Source organism: Schistocerca piceifrons, chromosome 1 (genome assembly GCF_021461385.2).
Source record: "Schistocerca piceifrons isolate TAMUIC-IGC-003096 chromosome 1, iqSchPice1.1, whole genome shotgun sequence".
Taxonomy (NCBI): Eukaryota; Metazoa; Arthropoda; class Insecta; order Orthoptera; family Acrididae; genus Schistocerca; species Schistocerca piceifrons.
Window position 1 is genome coordinate 284,662,112 of NC_060138.1, and position 16,744 is coordinate 284,678,855.

At 40.7% G+C, this 16,744-nt stretch overlaps 1 protein-coding gene across 1 annotated transcript in view; it reads right to left on the bottom strand.

Annotated features, from left to right (window-relative positions):
- LOC124733083 (protein abrupt) overlaps positions 1–16,744 on the bottom strand; it is a 139,186-nt gene that overhangs the window by 13,278 nt on the left and 109,164 nt on the right. The window contains exon 4 of the mRNA XM_047248523.1: positions 14,464–15,079. Within this exon, the coding sequence (XP_047104479.1) occupies positions 14,464–15,079 (616 nt within the window). The remainder of the gene's footprint in view (positions 1–14,463; positions 15,080–16,744) is intronic.

The following is a 16,744-nucleotide window of genomic DNA, read 5'->3' on the forward strand; positions in this document are numbered from 1 at the left end:
GTCAAAATAGCACAATACTATCATCCAAATTTGGGACGTATGGCTACAAATATTATTAAGAAGTGCAAAATATGTCAGAAGGCGAAACCCATAAACTATTGTCGGAAGATAGAATTACATCCTATCATCCCACAACAACCTTTAATGTTGGTGTCATGTGATGTCTGTGGGCCATGTCCCATGACACGTGGACGGTTCAAATATGTATTGGCTTTCTATGATCTCTTTTCAAAATATGTGAAATTATATCCTTCGAAAAATCTCCACGTTCGACCCATGTTACGCAAATTTATCAACAACTATATAACTGAGCTTGGCAAATCTATAATGATCTTGACAGACAACGCTGCTTATTATACAAGCAAAGTATGGAGAGACACTATGAAAGAACAATGAATCCAACACATTTACATCTCAAGATTTTACCCTTGTGGAAATCCGGTTGAAAGAATCTTCCGAGAGTTGAACCAATTTTTACGGACATACATACCCAAACAACATTATAAATGGATCGATTGGATTTATGAATTTGAGAAAGTGTATAATGACTTACCACACTTATCGACAGGTTATTCACCTAACCAAATAGTATTTGGTGAAAGTATTGTGCCAGAATGGATGAAGAAATTACCTGTGATAGAACAAAAGATTACCAAGAAAGAAGATATGGTGAAGAAGGTCTACGAAAACCTGAAGCATCAAGCACAATTGAGAAAAACCCGTTTTGATAAAAATGTGACGAAAGTAGTCACATATGATGTAGGGGAAGAAATTTTATTGAGAAATCACCCAAAAGCATCAACCAGGAAAAGACTGAATAAGAAATGGCAATATTTATATACAGGTCCATATAAAATAATGAAAATACCTCATGAAGGGAGCTACCTCCTGGCAGATTGTGATACTGATGTAATTAAAGGCTTGTTCCCTCACATAGACCTGAAGAAGTATTATCAATAATGAGCAAAATATAGATTCAAGAAACACTGAATGATACCAAGACTACACCCAGTGAACTAAATAAAAGCACCAGTGGATAAATACGTACTTATACTAACCTACAAAGAAAATTAAAGAATGTACCGACGATTTCCATGAGATACCTTCTTGGTATCAGCAACAATGACGACGCTGAAATATGATTTATCCTCTCACCGAACAGCGAGGATGGATGATTTAAAAGTGGAATTAAGAGGGAAAGAAAAGGAGCAAATCCTCTCTGGTTAAACAAGTGGCCTGATAAGGGTTTTGGCCTAGGATGCCAATCGTCGAACCCGGCTGTGATCCCTGCCTTGCACAGTCGGTTGAAGAACTGAGGGCTACATCCAAGAAAAAAAAAATGTGGTGTGAATATGAAGTGATTAGTGCGAAGTGTTTCTAAGACAACCTATAAACAAATGTGGAATTTAGTTAAGGGCATTTTGTCGAGGCCCATTAACTCAACTTAAATATTGTAGAATGTATGTACTGACTTGTTGAGTGAATCTGAGAGTGAGTGTATTCGCCGAAACAAATACCCTCTCCTGTCACAGTACACCAAAAAAAAAAAAAAAAAAAAATAAGCCTGTTCTGTCTGGAACCCTCTTCAAGACATCACAGTCTGGGGGGCCGTGTAACATTACGAGTCAAGACAGCTGTAACGGAACTTGAATAGCGTAAAGCTATCGTTAAAAACGCACGCCGTGTGATCTGTTACGATTTGGTCGGTCATAATAGTAGTAACATGCTTTTGAATACAATTAAAATATAACGGCGATACCTGTTTAGCGTTATTGGAAATAATTTGTAATAAATTAATGAGTAAGGTAGCCGATCCTATAAGAAGAGGTAAAATTGGGCATATTAAGGTGTTTCGCTTTATATCGACTAAGCCGATGATACGGCGTCTTTTTTTTCCGTTTACTCTTAGAAAAAAAAAAAAAAAGAAAACAAGTAACGGTGTGCTAATTGTGCGTTGTGAAAAATATAGGGGCGAATTTTAAATAGCTACAGTGTATAATCAGACTAACAAATGGACATTCAGTTACGCAAAATAGCGGACAGTGAAGTGTGGTCATTAAATTGAGTACACCTACAGGGCGGTCAATTCCGGGATAAGTCTATTCGCATCTCACGAGGGACGCGGTATTGGGACCGGTTTTTTTTTTATTATATCACGGAGAGCGGGCTTCAATTTATAAAAAGGAGAAAAGCTGTGTCATTATCATTGACTGTTGGTGTTAAGCAACCAAAACTGTTCATCAAAGGGTTTCGGTGAATGAGTGGTGAATGCGAAATGAAACTGTGAACGAAGTTAAGTTAAATAAAGCAGAAGAGACAAGACAGTTTGGTCGTATCTGTTATTATTCCATAAACCGTAACATTTATTCTCGTTGTACGAAGCCTTTATAGACGATCGTTATGACAATTTGCTTTGAAGGGATCTCGTTACGAGTTAAGTTTTGGGGACCTGGTCAACAGGGGATAGTTCGTAGATCTTAACTACTGCAGCTATTCTGGAATCAGGTGCTACCGTGACCGTTGTGTGTTGTCAATGGCTTAAGGTCATCACATCTCATGCTCTAAGATCGACGCGCCTTTCCTCTTAGTATAACGGTGTCTCACGGTAACCACGACAACGCCGACGGCGAAGGAAGATACGGTAGAAGGGGAAATTCTCAGTTGCCTTCCACCTGCTACCCTTATTACATCTCCGATTCAGGTGTCATATATAACTTGCATGGAGTTAAGTAAGGATTTGCAAGCCTTGTTCAGTTGGAAGCTAGTGTCTCTGTTGATTAAGATATCAGTCACATGAAGTTCAATTGCTTCTTGGAAAATGCAGTCTCAAAATTTATTGGTGGTACCCAGGACTTCCATTTGTTGGTAATACATTTTATGAGCAAAGTCAATGCAGTGGTCTGGTATTGCAGACTTGTTGGGTAGCAGCAAGTGAGTGTAGTGTTAATGTTCTATGCATTGTTCTTCAACTGTGTTGATTGTTTGTCCAAAATAAGTTTTCCACATTCACGTGGAATCTGATATGCCCCCAGTGTTTTGAGACCCAGGTCTGCTTTCACGCCCCTGATAAACCTCAAGTTTTGTTTGGTGAGCAGAAAACTGGCATTATGTGGTGTTTTCGCAGTGGTCTGCCAATTTTTTATGATACCTTGCCCGCAAATGGTATGAAAGTGGTCTTTTGGAGTACTGGGCAGTCTGGCAAGCAGGTGGAGTGGTACTCTCCACAGTTGGTGTAAGTTGGAGATGACGTACATGGAGTATCTGGGTGCAGTGGATGTCCACAGTCTCGACATGTGGTGCTGGAACTGCAGCGGGAAGATATGTGCCCGAACTTCCAGCACTTAAAGCACCGCATAGGGGGATGGTTCAAATGGCTCTGAGCACTATGGGACTTAACATCTGCGGTCATCAGTCCCCTAGAACTTGTTGTTGTTGTTGTGGTCTTCAGTCCTGAGACTGGTTTGATGCAGCTCTCCATGCTACTCTATCCTGTGCAAGCTTCTTCATCTCCCAGTACCTACTGCAACCTACATCCTTCTGAATCTGCTTAGTGTATTCATCTCTTGGTCTCCCCCTATGATTTTTTCCCTCCACGCTGCCCTCCAATACTAAATTGGTGATCCCTTGATGCCTCAGAACATGTCCTACCAACCGATCCCTTCTTCTGGTCAAGTTGTGCCACAAACTTCTCTTCTCCCCAATCCTATTCAATACTTCCTCATTAGTTATGTGATCTACCCATCTAATCTTCAGCATTCTTCTGTAGCACCACATTTCAAAAGCTTCTATTCTCTTCTTGTCCAAACTATTTACCGTCCATGTTTCACTTCCATACATGGCTACACTCCATACAAATACTTTCAGAAATAACTTCCTGACACTTAAATCTATACTCGATGTTAACAAATTTCTCTTCTTCAGAAACACTTTCCTTGCCATTGCCAGTCTACATTTTATATCCTCTCTACTTCGTCCATCATCAGTTATTTTGCTCCCCAAATAACAAAACTCCTTTACTACTTTAAGTGTCTCATTTCCTAATCTAATACCCTCAGCATCACCCGACTTAACTCGACTACATTCCATTATCCTCGTTTTGCTTTTGTTGATGTTCATCTTATATCCTCCCTTCAAGACACCATCCATTCCGTTCAACTGCTCTTCCAAGTCCTTTGCTGTCTCTGACAGAATTACAATGTCATCGGCGAACCTCAAAGTTTTTATTTCTTCTCCATGGATTTTAATACCTACTCCAAATTTTTCTTTTGTTTCCTTTACTGCTTGCTCAATATAGAGATTGAATAACATCGGGGAGAGGCTACAACCCTGTCTTACTCCCTTCCCAACCACTGCTTCCCTTTCATGTCCCTCAACTCTTATAACTGCCATCTGGTTTCTGTACAAGTTGTAAATAGCCTTTCGCTCCCTGTATTTTACCCCTGCCACCTTTAGAATTTGAAAGAGAGTATTCCAGTCAACATTGTCAAAAGCTTTCTCTAAGTCTACAAATGATAGAAACGTAGGTTTGCCTTTCCTTAATCTTTCTTCTAAGATAAGTCGTAAGGTCAGTATTGCCTCACGTGTTCCAGTATTTCTACGGAATCCAAACTGATCGTCCCCGAGGTCGGCTTCTACTAGTTTTTCCATTCGTCTGTAAAGAATTCGTGTTAGTACTTTGCAGCTGTGGCTTATTAAACTGATTGTTTGGTAATTTTCACATCTGTCAACACCTGCTTTCTTTGGGATTGGAATTATTATATTCTTCTTGAAGTCTGAGGGTATTTCGCCTGTTGCATACATCTTGTTCACCAGATGGTAGAGTTTTGTCAGGACTGGCTCTCCCAAGGCCGTCAGTAGTTCCAATGGAATGTTGTCTACTCCGGGGGCCTTGTTTCGACTCAGGTCCTTCAGTGCTCTGTCAAACTCTTCACGCAGTATCGTATCTCCCATTTCATCTTCATCTACATCCTCTTCCATTTCCATAATATTGTCCTCAAGGGCATCGCCCTTGTATAGACTCTCTATATACTCCTTCCACCTTTCTGCTTTCCCTTCTTTGCTTAGAACTGGGTTTCCATCTGAGCTCTTGATGTTCATACATGTGGTTCTCTTATCTCCAAAGGTCTCTTTAATTTTCCTGTAGGCAGTATCTATCTTACCCCTAGTGAGATAAGCCTCTACATCCTTACATTTGTCCTCTAGCCATCCCTGCTTAGCCATTTTGCACTTCCTGTCGATCTCATTTTTGAGACGTTTGTATTCCTTTTTGCCTGCTTCATTTACTGCATTTTTATATTTTCTCCTTTCATCAATTAAATTCAGTATTTCTTCTGTTACCCAAGGATTTCTACTAACCCTCTTCTTTTTACCTACTTGATCGTCTGCTGCCTTCACTACTTCATCCCTCAGAGCTACCCATTCTTCTTCTACTGTATTTCTTTCCCCCATTCCTTTCAATTGTTCCCTTATGCTCTCCCTGAAACTCTGTACAACCTCTGGTTCTTTCAGTTTATCCAGGTCCCATCTCCTTAAATTCCCACCTTTTTGCAGTTTCTTCAGTTTTAATCTACAGGTCATAAGCAATAGATTGTGGTCAGAGTCCGCATCTGCCCCTGGAAATGTCTTACAATTTAAAACCTGGTTCCTAAATCTCTGTCTTACCATTATATAATCTATCTGATACCTTTTAGTATCTCCAGGGTTCTTCCATGTATACAACCTTCTATCATGATTCTTAAACCAAGTGTTAGCTATGATTAAGTTGTGCTCTGTGCAAAATTCTATCAGGCGGCTTCCTCTTTCATTTCTTAGCCCCAATCCATATTCACCTACTACGTTTCCTTCTCTCCCTTTTCCTACACTCGAATTCCAGTCACCCATGACTATTAAATTTTCGTCTCCCTTCACTATCTGAATAATTTCTTTTATTTCATCATACATTTCTTCAATTTCTTCGTCATCTGCAGAGCTAGTTGGCATATAAACTTGTACTACTGTAGTAGGTGTGGGCTTCGTATCTATCTTGGCCACAATAATGCGTTCACTATGCTGTTTGTAGTAGCTTACCCGCACTCCTATTTTCCTATTCATTATTAAACCTACTCCTGCATTACCCCTATTTGACTTTGTGTTTATAACCCTGTAGTCACCTGACCAAAAGTCTTGTTCCTCCTGCCACCGAACTTCACTAATTCCAAAAATATCTAACTTTAACCTATCCATTTCCCTTTTTAAATTTTCTAACCTACCTGCCCGATTAAGGGATCTGACATTCCACGCTCCGATCCGTAGAACGCCAGTTTTCTTTCTCCTGATAACGACATCCTCTTGAGTAGTCCCCACCCGGAGATCGGAATGGGGGACTATTTTACCTCCGGAATATTTTACCCAAGAGGACGCCATCATCATTTAATCATACAGTAAAGCTGCATGCCCTCGGGAAAAATTACGGCCGTAGTTTCCCCTTGCTTTCAGCCGTTCGCAGTACCAGCACAGCAAGGCCGTTTTGGTTATTGTTACAAGGCCAGATCAGTCAATCATCCAGACTGTTGCCCTTGCAACTACTGAAAAGGCTGCTGCCCCTCTTCAGGAACCACACGTTTGTCTGGCCTCTCAACAGATACCCCTCCGTTGTGGTTGTACCTACGGTACGGCTATCTGTATCGCTGAGGCACGCAAGCCTCCCCACCAACGGCAAGGTCCATGGTTCATGGGGGGCCCTAGAACTTAGAACTACTGAAACCTAACTAACCTAAGGACATCACACGCATCCATGCCCAAGGCAGGATTCGAACCTGTGACCGTAGCAGTCGCGCGGTTCCGGACTGAGTGCCTAGAACCGCGAGACCACCGTGGCCGGCATAGGGGGATGGACATATGGCTTAATGTCACAGTGGTAAACCATCTTCTTCTACCTAGTTTTCACCTTCTATGTCATTGTTGAAGCTCCATGTCTTTCTTGGAGCTCTTGTGTTGGAGGGCCATTCGAATCTGTCAGTTGCTGTATCTGTTCTCATACATGGCAGATTCAAGGGGTCGCAGCTCTGCTATCAGACTTTGTTAGTCTGAAATTGTTGTCTGCCAAAATTTCATGGACTTTTGACCACCGGGTTCGGCAGCACACCCGAGAACCATGGAACCATTTAAATGTAAATTGCGGAGTAGTGATGTAGATCTAACTCGGATGCTAATGATGGAAGAAGCAGAGTTCATTTTCTTCAAAATAAATGTATCTAGTCAGAAATTATTAACAGGAAAGTAGAAAGTCTATAAATGACCCAAAATCAACATGGCATCAATCTTCCAATCAGCCTTGTCTGACCAGTAAGTCTCACAATATGAGCATGTAATTACTATAGGAGATACAAATACTGATCTGCAGCTCAAATTTCACTCTGGAGAGAATATAAGTAGATTATTTCACTCTTAACTATAAGAGTACAATACTTCTGGATCCAATCCATCACATGCTGTCACCCTGAACATTTGATAGTAAAGTCTGGGAATTTAGTTGCAGACTTATGCACCTTATGTCTTTAAACATTCAGTCAAATTATAGAGTTTTATTTATATATTTTGTATGGCTTTAAATACAGAATCAGATTACATCTGGTACATTTTGAAATTATAGTGTGTTCCTGTTCCATGGCTGACTATGAAATTACATCAGGTAATGAATAAAGAAGACTCTGCCCATAGAAAAATTGAGAAAAATCCAACACTTGAACTTTATGAACTAGACAGGCAGCTGTACAACAAAGTGAAGCAAAAAATTCACATTGGCAAAATCAGGCATTCCAGGTCTGTTGTAGACAGAAAGTCAAATTCTGCTGCATTGCAGGGGAAAAAATAAAATAGAATAAAAATTTGTGCAATTTAGGCAGAGGAAAGGAAAAGTTCAAAGGTAATTTTCAAGTTCTGGCAGACAAATTGAACTTTTTCTCAACAGCAGTCAGCTCTCAAGCTATGATAAATTATCAGTCACAAGGTAGCAACCCCACAACTGATGTATTTCCATACACACAGTACAGAAAGTAATCACAAAAAAAACCTCTTTGGCAGTAGGTAATAACAGAGTGAGCATAGGCAGGCTTAAAAATGTTTCCAATATCAATATCCCAGTTCCCACAGAGTTTTTCAGTCTCTATCTTGTTAGTGATACATGTCATATGAAGTGGAAGAAAAGCATAATTCGGTCAGTACCCAAGAATGATCACCCAAACCCACCAGGCTACTACAAGCTGATCAGCAAATTACCCACAGCATCTAAAGCATTGGAATACATTGTTCACAAACAGCTGAAAGAGTATATGACATTTATAAAACATATTAATATGGTTTCTGAAAACACACAGCACAGCAGCTGCATTAATCAGAGTAACTGGTGATACCAAACATGCCATGGCATGTATGAAACAATCATTTTAACATTGGCTGATTTCAGCAAGACTTTTCATACTGTTGATTTCAGTACATTACATATGAAAATGAAACAGCTGAATTTCTCAAAATGGCAGCAGATGGAAATATCTGCACAAAACTGTGAGACACACAATATTTATTATTTACTAGCTAACCCAGCAAACTCTGTTCCAAATGAAACTTCTTGGCAGATTAAAACTGTGTGCCTGACCGAGACTCGAACTCGGGACCTTTGCCTTTCGTGTGCAAGTGCTCTACCATCTGAGCTACTGAAGCACGAATCACACCCGGTACTCACAGCTTTACTTCTGCCAGTATTTCGTCTCCTACCTTCCAAACTTTACAGAAGCTCTCCTGCGACCCTTGCGGAACTAACACTCCTGAAAGAAAGGATACTGCGGAGACATGGCTTAGCCACAGCCTGGGGGATGTGAGTACCGGGCGTGAGTCGTGCTTCGGTAGCTCAGATGGTAGAGCACTTGCCCACAAAAGGCAAAGGTCCCGAGTTCGAGTCTCGATCGGGCACACAGTTTTAATCTGCCAGGAAGTTTCATATCAGCGCACACTCCACTGCAGAGTAAAAATCTCATTCTGGAAACATTCCCCAGGCTGTGGCTAAGCTATGTCTCCGCAGTATCCTTTCTTTCAGGAGTGCTAGTTCTGCAAGGTTCGCAGGAGAGCTTCTGTAAAGTTTGGAAGGTAGGAGACGAGATACTGGAAGAAGTTAAGCTGTGAGTACCAGGCGTGAGTCATGCTTCGGTAGCTCAGATGGTAGAGCACTTGCCCACGAAAGGCAAAGGTCCCGAGTTCGAGTCTCGGTCGGGCATGCAGTTTTAATCTGCCAGGAAGTTTCATATCAGCGCACACTCCGCTGCAGAGTGAAAATCTCATTCTGGAAACAAACCCCCAGGCTGTGGCTAAGCCGTGTCTGCGCAGTATCCTTTCTTTTAGGAGTGCTAGTTCTGCAAGGTTCGCAGGAGAGCTTTGTAAAGTTTGGAAGGTAGGAGACGATATACTAGCAGAAGTAAAGCTGTGAGTATCGGGCGTGAGTCATGCTTCGGTAGCTCAGATGGTAGAGCACTTGCCCATAAAAGGCAAAGGTCCCGAGTTCGAGTCTCGGTCGGGCACATAGTTTTAATCTGCCAGGAAGTTTCATATCAGCGCACACTCCGCTGCAGAGTGAAAATCTCATTCTGGAAACATCCCCCAGGCTGTGGCTAAGCCATGTCTCCGCAGTATCCTTCCTTTCAGGAGTGCTAGTTCTGCAAGGTTCGCAGGAGAGCTTCTGTAAAGATTGGAAGGTAGGAGACGCAATACTGGCAGAAGTAAAGCTGTGAGTACCGGGCGTGAGTCGTGCTTCAGTAGCTCAGATGGTAGAGCACTTGCCCACAAAAGGCAAAGGTCCCGAGTTCGAGTCTCGGTCAGGCACACAGTTTTAATCTGCCAGGAAGTTTCATATCAGCGCACACTCCGTTGCAGAGTGAAAATCTCATTCTGGAAACATCCCCCAGGCTGTGGCTAAGCCATGTCTCCGCAGTATCCTTTCTTTCAGGAGTGCTAGTTCCGCAAGGTTCGCAGGAGAGCTTCTGTAAACTTTGGAAGGTAGGAGACGAGATACTGGCAGAAGTAAAGCTGTGAGTACCGGGCGCGAGTCGTGCTTCGGTAGCTCTGATGGTAGAGCACTTGCCCACGAAAGGAAAGGTCCCGAGTTCGAGTCTCGGTCGGGCACACAGTTTTAATCTGCCAGCAAGTTTCATATCAGCGCACACTCCGCTGCAGAGTGAAAATCTCATTCTGGGAACTCTGTTCTGCCTTAAAGCCAATAAATAATCAGATTTTGGATGTTAAGTTCAAATTTTTATTAGGAAATACAAATAAAAAAATGAAGTATTTTAATGATTCTTCATTCCTTATGTTTTTTGGTGCATAGCTTCCACTCTACAAATATGTACCTTGTGATACAAGACACTTTTTGTTTTATTATCAGGCACAAGAACAAACAACGCAGATGGTCTTCCGACCCGTGAACATGCCACATATAATTCACCATGTGAAAAACATGGATTTCCAGATTTAAACCAGAAACTTTCAAGGATTGGCTTTCTGATTTGTTAATGGTCATGGCGAATGCAAGACACATCGGAAATTGAAGTCTTTTAAACTCAAATGGCATATCTGTTGGGATCATCGAGATCCTCAGGATGAGAACTTCCTCACCTTCCTTTGAGTATCATCACGTAAATAACATTATTCATCAATTTACTTGCCACCAAAAGTGTACCGTTGCACAGTTTTGGTTGGTTTATGTTTCAAAGCATGATTACCCAAGAGCCAACTTTTAGGCGTAAATTGTGTGGTGGTAAGCCAGGCACATCCAAGGAGTTTAAAAATTCAATTGGATAGTTGGTGGCTTCATCTTCATTTGTTACACAGTCAATAGATTTGAATGAATGCATTTTACCAATGTTCTCATTCTGAATTATGTAGTTTAGGTCATCTACATCTTTATTCTTAGCTGCTAAAATTGCTCGCTCACTCAACCATTCATTACTTTTGTAGTTAGTAATGATGCTTGGGAATACTTTGTTGATAAGTTTGTCTTTTAATGAGACGAAGTTACAGAAATTATGAGGAAATGAAATCAATCCGCTCGATTCTTCGACAGGTACTCGACCATTACCGATAGTCAGCAATTGCTCAGAGAAATCTTCAGCAGATGTATCATTAAGCAATGCAACTCTCATGTTTGTTGTCAGCTGAAGTTTCTTCACATAGCGCCATAGATTTGATGATTTGAGGCAAGCATTTATTTCATCTGCAGCCATTGATCTTGGAAGTACTGGCATTTTGCATTGCCAACCGAGCTGTTTCACGGGCTGCCTCACTTAGCTCTTGTGACTGAGAAGCACGAAGTCGAGCCATACTAACGCGACGCTCTTCACAGGCAATTTGTTGTTCTTCTTCAGTCCTTTCATTCGCAATGTTTTGTATCCTTCTTGCATTACGGCTTTGTCGAGAAATATTTGATCGTCTTGGTCCACGGCATTGTTAATGATGATTCGAAGAAAATACAAATTATTTCTTTAAATTTTTAATTAATGATATATACTGATACTTAACCATAGACATTTAGCTGTCATTTCCATTTCGTTATTCCATGTCAGATGCATTTTTGTTATACCATGTCTTATAGTGATGTTTAGCTGACATTTGCGTTTTGTAATTCCATAGCAAATGCATTTTTGTTATACTACGTTTTATAGTGGTCAAACGGGATAAAAAGTATCCTATGTCCGTCTCCTGGTTCTAAGCTACCTCTCCACCAATTTTCAGCCAATTTTCACACGGTCCTGCCATCGTTTAGTTGACATTTGCGTTTTCTTATTCCATGCCAGATGCATTTTTGTTACACCACATTTTATAGCAGTTGAACGGGATAAAAAGTAACCTGTGTCTGTCTCCTGGTTCTAAGCTACCTCTCCACCAATTTTCAGCCAAATTGGTCCAGCCGTTCTTGAGTTATAAATAGTGTAACTAACATGACTTTCTTTTATATATATAGATTTATTTACAAAAATTATAATAATTTTTTAAATTAAGTATATACAGAGTGGATAACAATAAACTGCAAAAACTTAATTGTGTGAAAATATAAGATAGCAGGAGCAAAAATATTCCAGTAAATGTGGCTCCATATATGAGCTGTTTGCAAGGTAATTGTGAATGTCTGGTTATGAGCTCCCACTGGCTTCAGTTACAAATATTTTCCTAGGTAGTACAAATATATTTGAAACACAAATTTTTCAGTTATGTCTCCACATAATTGGACTCAAATATTCCTCATGGCCTACCTTTCCTTGCACAGTGTTGGGAAATGTTGTAGATACTGATGGGAAACCGGTACAATTTACTGACGATTTAAGATGACATGTAATGCCCTGAAATGGTCCCAGATGGATAGGTTGAGCACTGCTTACAGTTTGACCTCCGAAGTCACCTCACCTCAATTCTCTGGATCTGTCTGTTTCGGGGTCATCTAAGAAGTGAAGTGTACAGCACTCTCATCAATACAGTTGAAGTACTGGAGCAGTGAACTGCACAATTCTTTCAAGATATAAGAGATGATCAGATGTTTGAAAGAATTTGAAACTCATTGCAGAGATGAGTGCAGTATTGCCTACAAATGTGAGGATGACACATGGAACACTTGCTTTATAAGTACAAGTGTATAGTAAACTGTAATGTGTAATGCATTGAATTATTATTGTATTTCTGCTTAAAGTAGGTCTTGAGTGAAATTGAAGCTCAATTAGATATGGATTAAATAAAAATGTTTCATACATTTATACAAACTATGGCAATATCTGATACTGAAGTCAGTGGCGGCTTGTGAACTCATACATGCAATTATCTCAGAAATGGCTCATTTGTGCACCCATGTTCACTAGATTGTTTTCACTTCTGTTAACACACACTGTCATCCACATCAGTTTCACTACTAAATATGATAAAGCCTATATACAAATTTTGTACTTCAGTACTCCTGGCACCTCTTTCAGCTTGGCACTGCAAATAAGCCCTTATGTCACTTAGGCCTTAAAACAGCCCTATGTATGATACTACTCACATATATTTACATGACCTGAGTGACTTCAATTACACATCATCAGTTGTGTTATTAGAGGACACTACATATTTATGTCCAAAGAAAGTGACTAACTTAATATTTCTCTATATTAAGGACTAGTTGCTAATCTCTGTGTCACATTGATAATTTGGCATGGAATGAAGATCAGAATTTAAATGCCCCAATGACAACTTAATTATTAGAGGAAAAAGTTTGGTTGGACAAGTATGAGACAGGAATGGAGCCATGACTTATTTAAAGAAACCATGCCAACATTTCATTGAAGTGATTTGTGGAAATTTAAAACTGCCTGACTACAAACAACGAAGCACTCAAAAGATGTAGTCAGATGTGAAAATAACTTTGTACACATACACACAATTCACTCAAAAGATGTAGTCAGGTGTGAAAATAACTTTGTACACATACACACAATTGGCAGGAATGTGCATAATTAGAGTTGCATTTCTCTCTGACAACTGGACCGGCTACAGAGTGCATTAGTGTTGTTTATGTTTAGTGTTGTAACCACACCTGGTAGGGTACATATTGTGCAAGAACTACGTCAGATGTTGAGTGATCACTGTCAAGGACAAGGAGATGTGATGTACTTGCGTGAGACAGCATTATCAACTCCACAGTTTGAAAGGGGCTGCATCATGGGTCTTCATTGGCCAGCTGGTTGAGCTGTGCAACATCCAGATTTGTGAGGCATTTGGATGAGACAATGCTCTAAAGTTGGGCTGCTTGGGAGCAGGAAGGAAGGCATCACCATCACCGATGTTCCAGTCAGCTACAGTTGACCACAAGGGAGGATTGTCATGCTGTGCACCAAGTACATTATAACTCCTTCACATCTGTGCCTGTCGTCCAAGAATATGTAACTAATTCCCTGCAACATTCTGTGTCATCCAATACCATTGGTGGGAAACTAGCAGAAGCTGGATTAGGGAATGACGTACCTCGCACTAGCTGCCATTAGCACCACAATGCATATGGTTGTGTTTTGGGTGGTGGCATGACTGAGAAGCATGGGTTGCTGATGAATGGCATTGAAATGCGTTCAGAAGTGAACTGCAGTTCTGCACTATCTTGGATGACCATCATTAGCAGTTATGGAGGTGGTCTGGGAAGAGGTCCCATTCTTCCGACATTTTGGAGAGGCACAGCAGTTTCAGTCCTCATGTCATGGTGTGGGAAGCCATTGGATATGACTTAAGGTCATGGCTGGTAGTGACTGAGAGAATTCTGACAGCACTTTGCTACATTCTGAACATCATGGATCCTCAGGTGTTACCTCTTTAGAAAAGATCAAATTAAGCTAGTTTCTACTTATGTATAATGCATCAGATGATACTAATAAAAAGAACTATAACAATCAAGTTTAGTAATAAATATCTGTATGAAGAACGTACCCAATATAACATCCATTTCATTACTGTACAACTGATGTTTTTCATTAGCGTTACTGGAGTGAGACACTCTCGCTGATGATTTGTAATCAGATTCTACAAAAACATCCAGCGTTTCCTGAGTGTTATTCATCTCACTGGTGTCCATTTCAGTCTCAACCTTAATTTGAGACATTGACTCTTGTACAGAACTAAGACTTGGAATTGCAGATGATGTCTTGTCCTTAGCATAGCTTGCCCCATCTTTGTCATTGAGAGATGCTGAGCTACTTGTATACTCAGGTGTCTGTAACTCAGAAAAATGCTCCAATGTATCAGTGGCTGCCTTGCAATTCCCTAATTCATGCTTTATTCCACTACTGTGCTGTATACTTGCATCATCTTTAGAGTGCTGGGCTGTCAATGTTCGCCTGTTGGGGAATCCACACTTACTGTCATTTCTGCCCTTCTGATATTGTGAATTGTTAGCAACAGGTTCTGCCTGCAAGGGCTGTAGTCCACACTGGTCACTACTTCCTTCTGCATTCATAATGTCTGTCCCTCCGGGTGTCTGCATAGACAACCTCGAACGTTTCATTTGTCCACAATTTTCCTTTCTTGGAACAGTATTTTTTCCACCCTGAAAGCAGATGAGGAAAATTCATCACACTTCAACAGATAAATTGCAAAATGTAAGTATATAAACATGGAAATATAAGCAGGCAGGAAGACATATACATAACATTTATAATTCGTGTGTTTGATAGCACATAGGGGAAGGAAGGGGAGGAGCCAGTGTATATCAAATGAGTTGTTGAAGTCAAAGTTTGAAAATGATTACAGCAACATACACAGATAAGCCAAAACAGTATCACCATTACCCACTGCGACATTTGATGCTACTTGGTGGCAATGTGGGCGCATGACACAGCAACAGAAGTATTTAAGCAGAGGCGACACGGACAGGGGATCACCCTAGTGAAGATATGAGCTACAAATGGGGAAATCCATTGAGATTATTAATACATAGAGACCGTGAAGGAGTATTTTGAAAATGGCAATGCTGGTTGAATGTTCACCTATGAAAAAAGGTAGAAGGACAGTGAAACTACCACTTGGTGCTAAATGGTTGGATGTCCACAACTCTTCACAGAACATAGAGTATGCTCTGTAAAGCAGGATAGATGGTGATCTGTGGCAACTCTGCTGAAAGAGCACAATGCTGAGGCTCACACAAGTGTTTTGGAGCATACTGTTCATTGTATTGTCTGCAGCAGACCATCCCTACTTGATCACATGTTGACCCAATGACATCATCAATTGTGATTGCAGATTGCAGTGCACATGAGACCATTGGGATTTGACCAATGATCAATGCAAACATGTTGGCGTCACATTTTTGCTACACTAGGTCAATGGTCATCTCCACAAACGCTGTCATTGAGGTGAACGGCGGCTCAAAACTTGCATTGTGTCATGGACACGGCTGGTGGGAGCAGTATTATGCTATGGGAGACGTTCTACTGGTCTTGCACGGAACATGTGGTAGTAATTGAAGACACACTGACAGCTGCAAACCATCTGCATCCCTTCATGCTTTATGTCTTCCCTGACAGCAGTGTCATCTTTCAACAGTATAATTATGTGTGTCTCAGAGCCAGAACAATGCTACAGTAGTTTGAGAAGCATTACAGTGAACTCACATTGATGTCCCGGTGACCAAATTTACCTGATGTAAATCCTATGGAACCCATCTGGGTCACTACTGGGCACCATCGCCATGAATGCAAATCAGCGGGCCCATTATTTATGCAGATTATGTAAGCTGTGCATAGACACTTTAATGCCACATAACTCCACAAACCTACCACCAAACTGTCAGATCCCTGATACTTAGAATCAGTGATGTATTCTGTTCCATAGATGGACAAACAAGCATTTAAGCAGATGACCATAATGTTTTGGCCCATCAGTGTACAAAGGAATGAATAACAGGTTGATTTGAAAATGAAATTGCACCGTTCTGAAACTTCCTGACAGATTAAAAGTGTGTCAAGTTGGGCCTGAAACCTGCATCTCTTCCTGAAAAAGAAGGAAAGAAGAAATGTTGAAGTTTAACATCCTGCAGGCAAGAAGATCGTAACAAATAACATATAAGCTCAGAATGAATAAGGATGAGTGAAGGAAAACAGCTGTCTCCCTTTCAAAGAAGCCATCTCCTCATTTGTCTTAAATCTAAGGCTGGATGACCAGATAGGCACTTGAACCTAAATTTTTCTGCATGAGAATCCAGCAATGTGCTTAC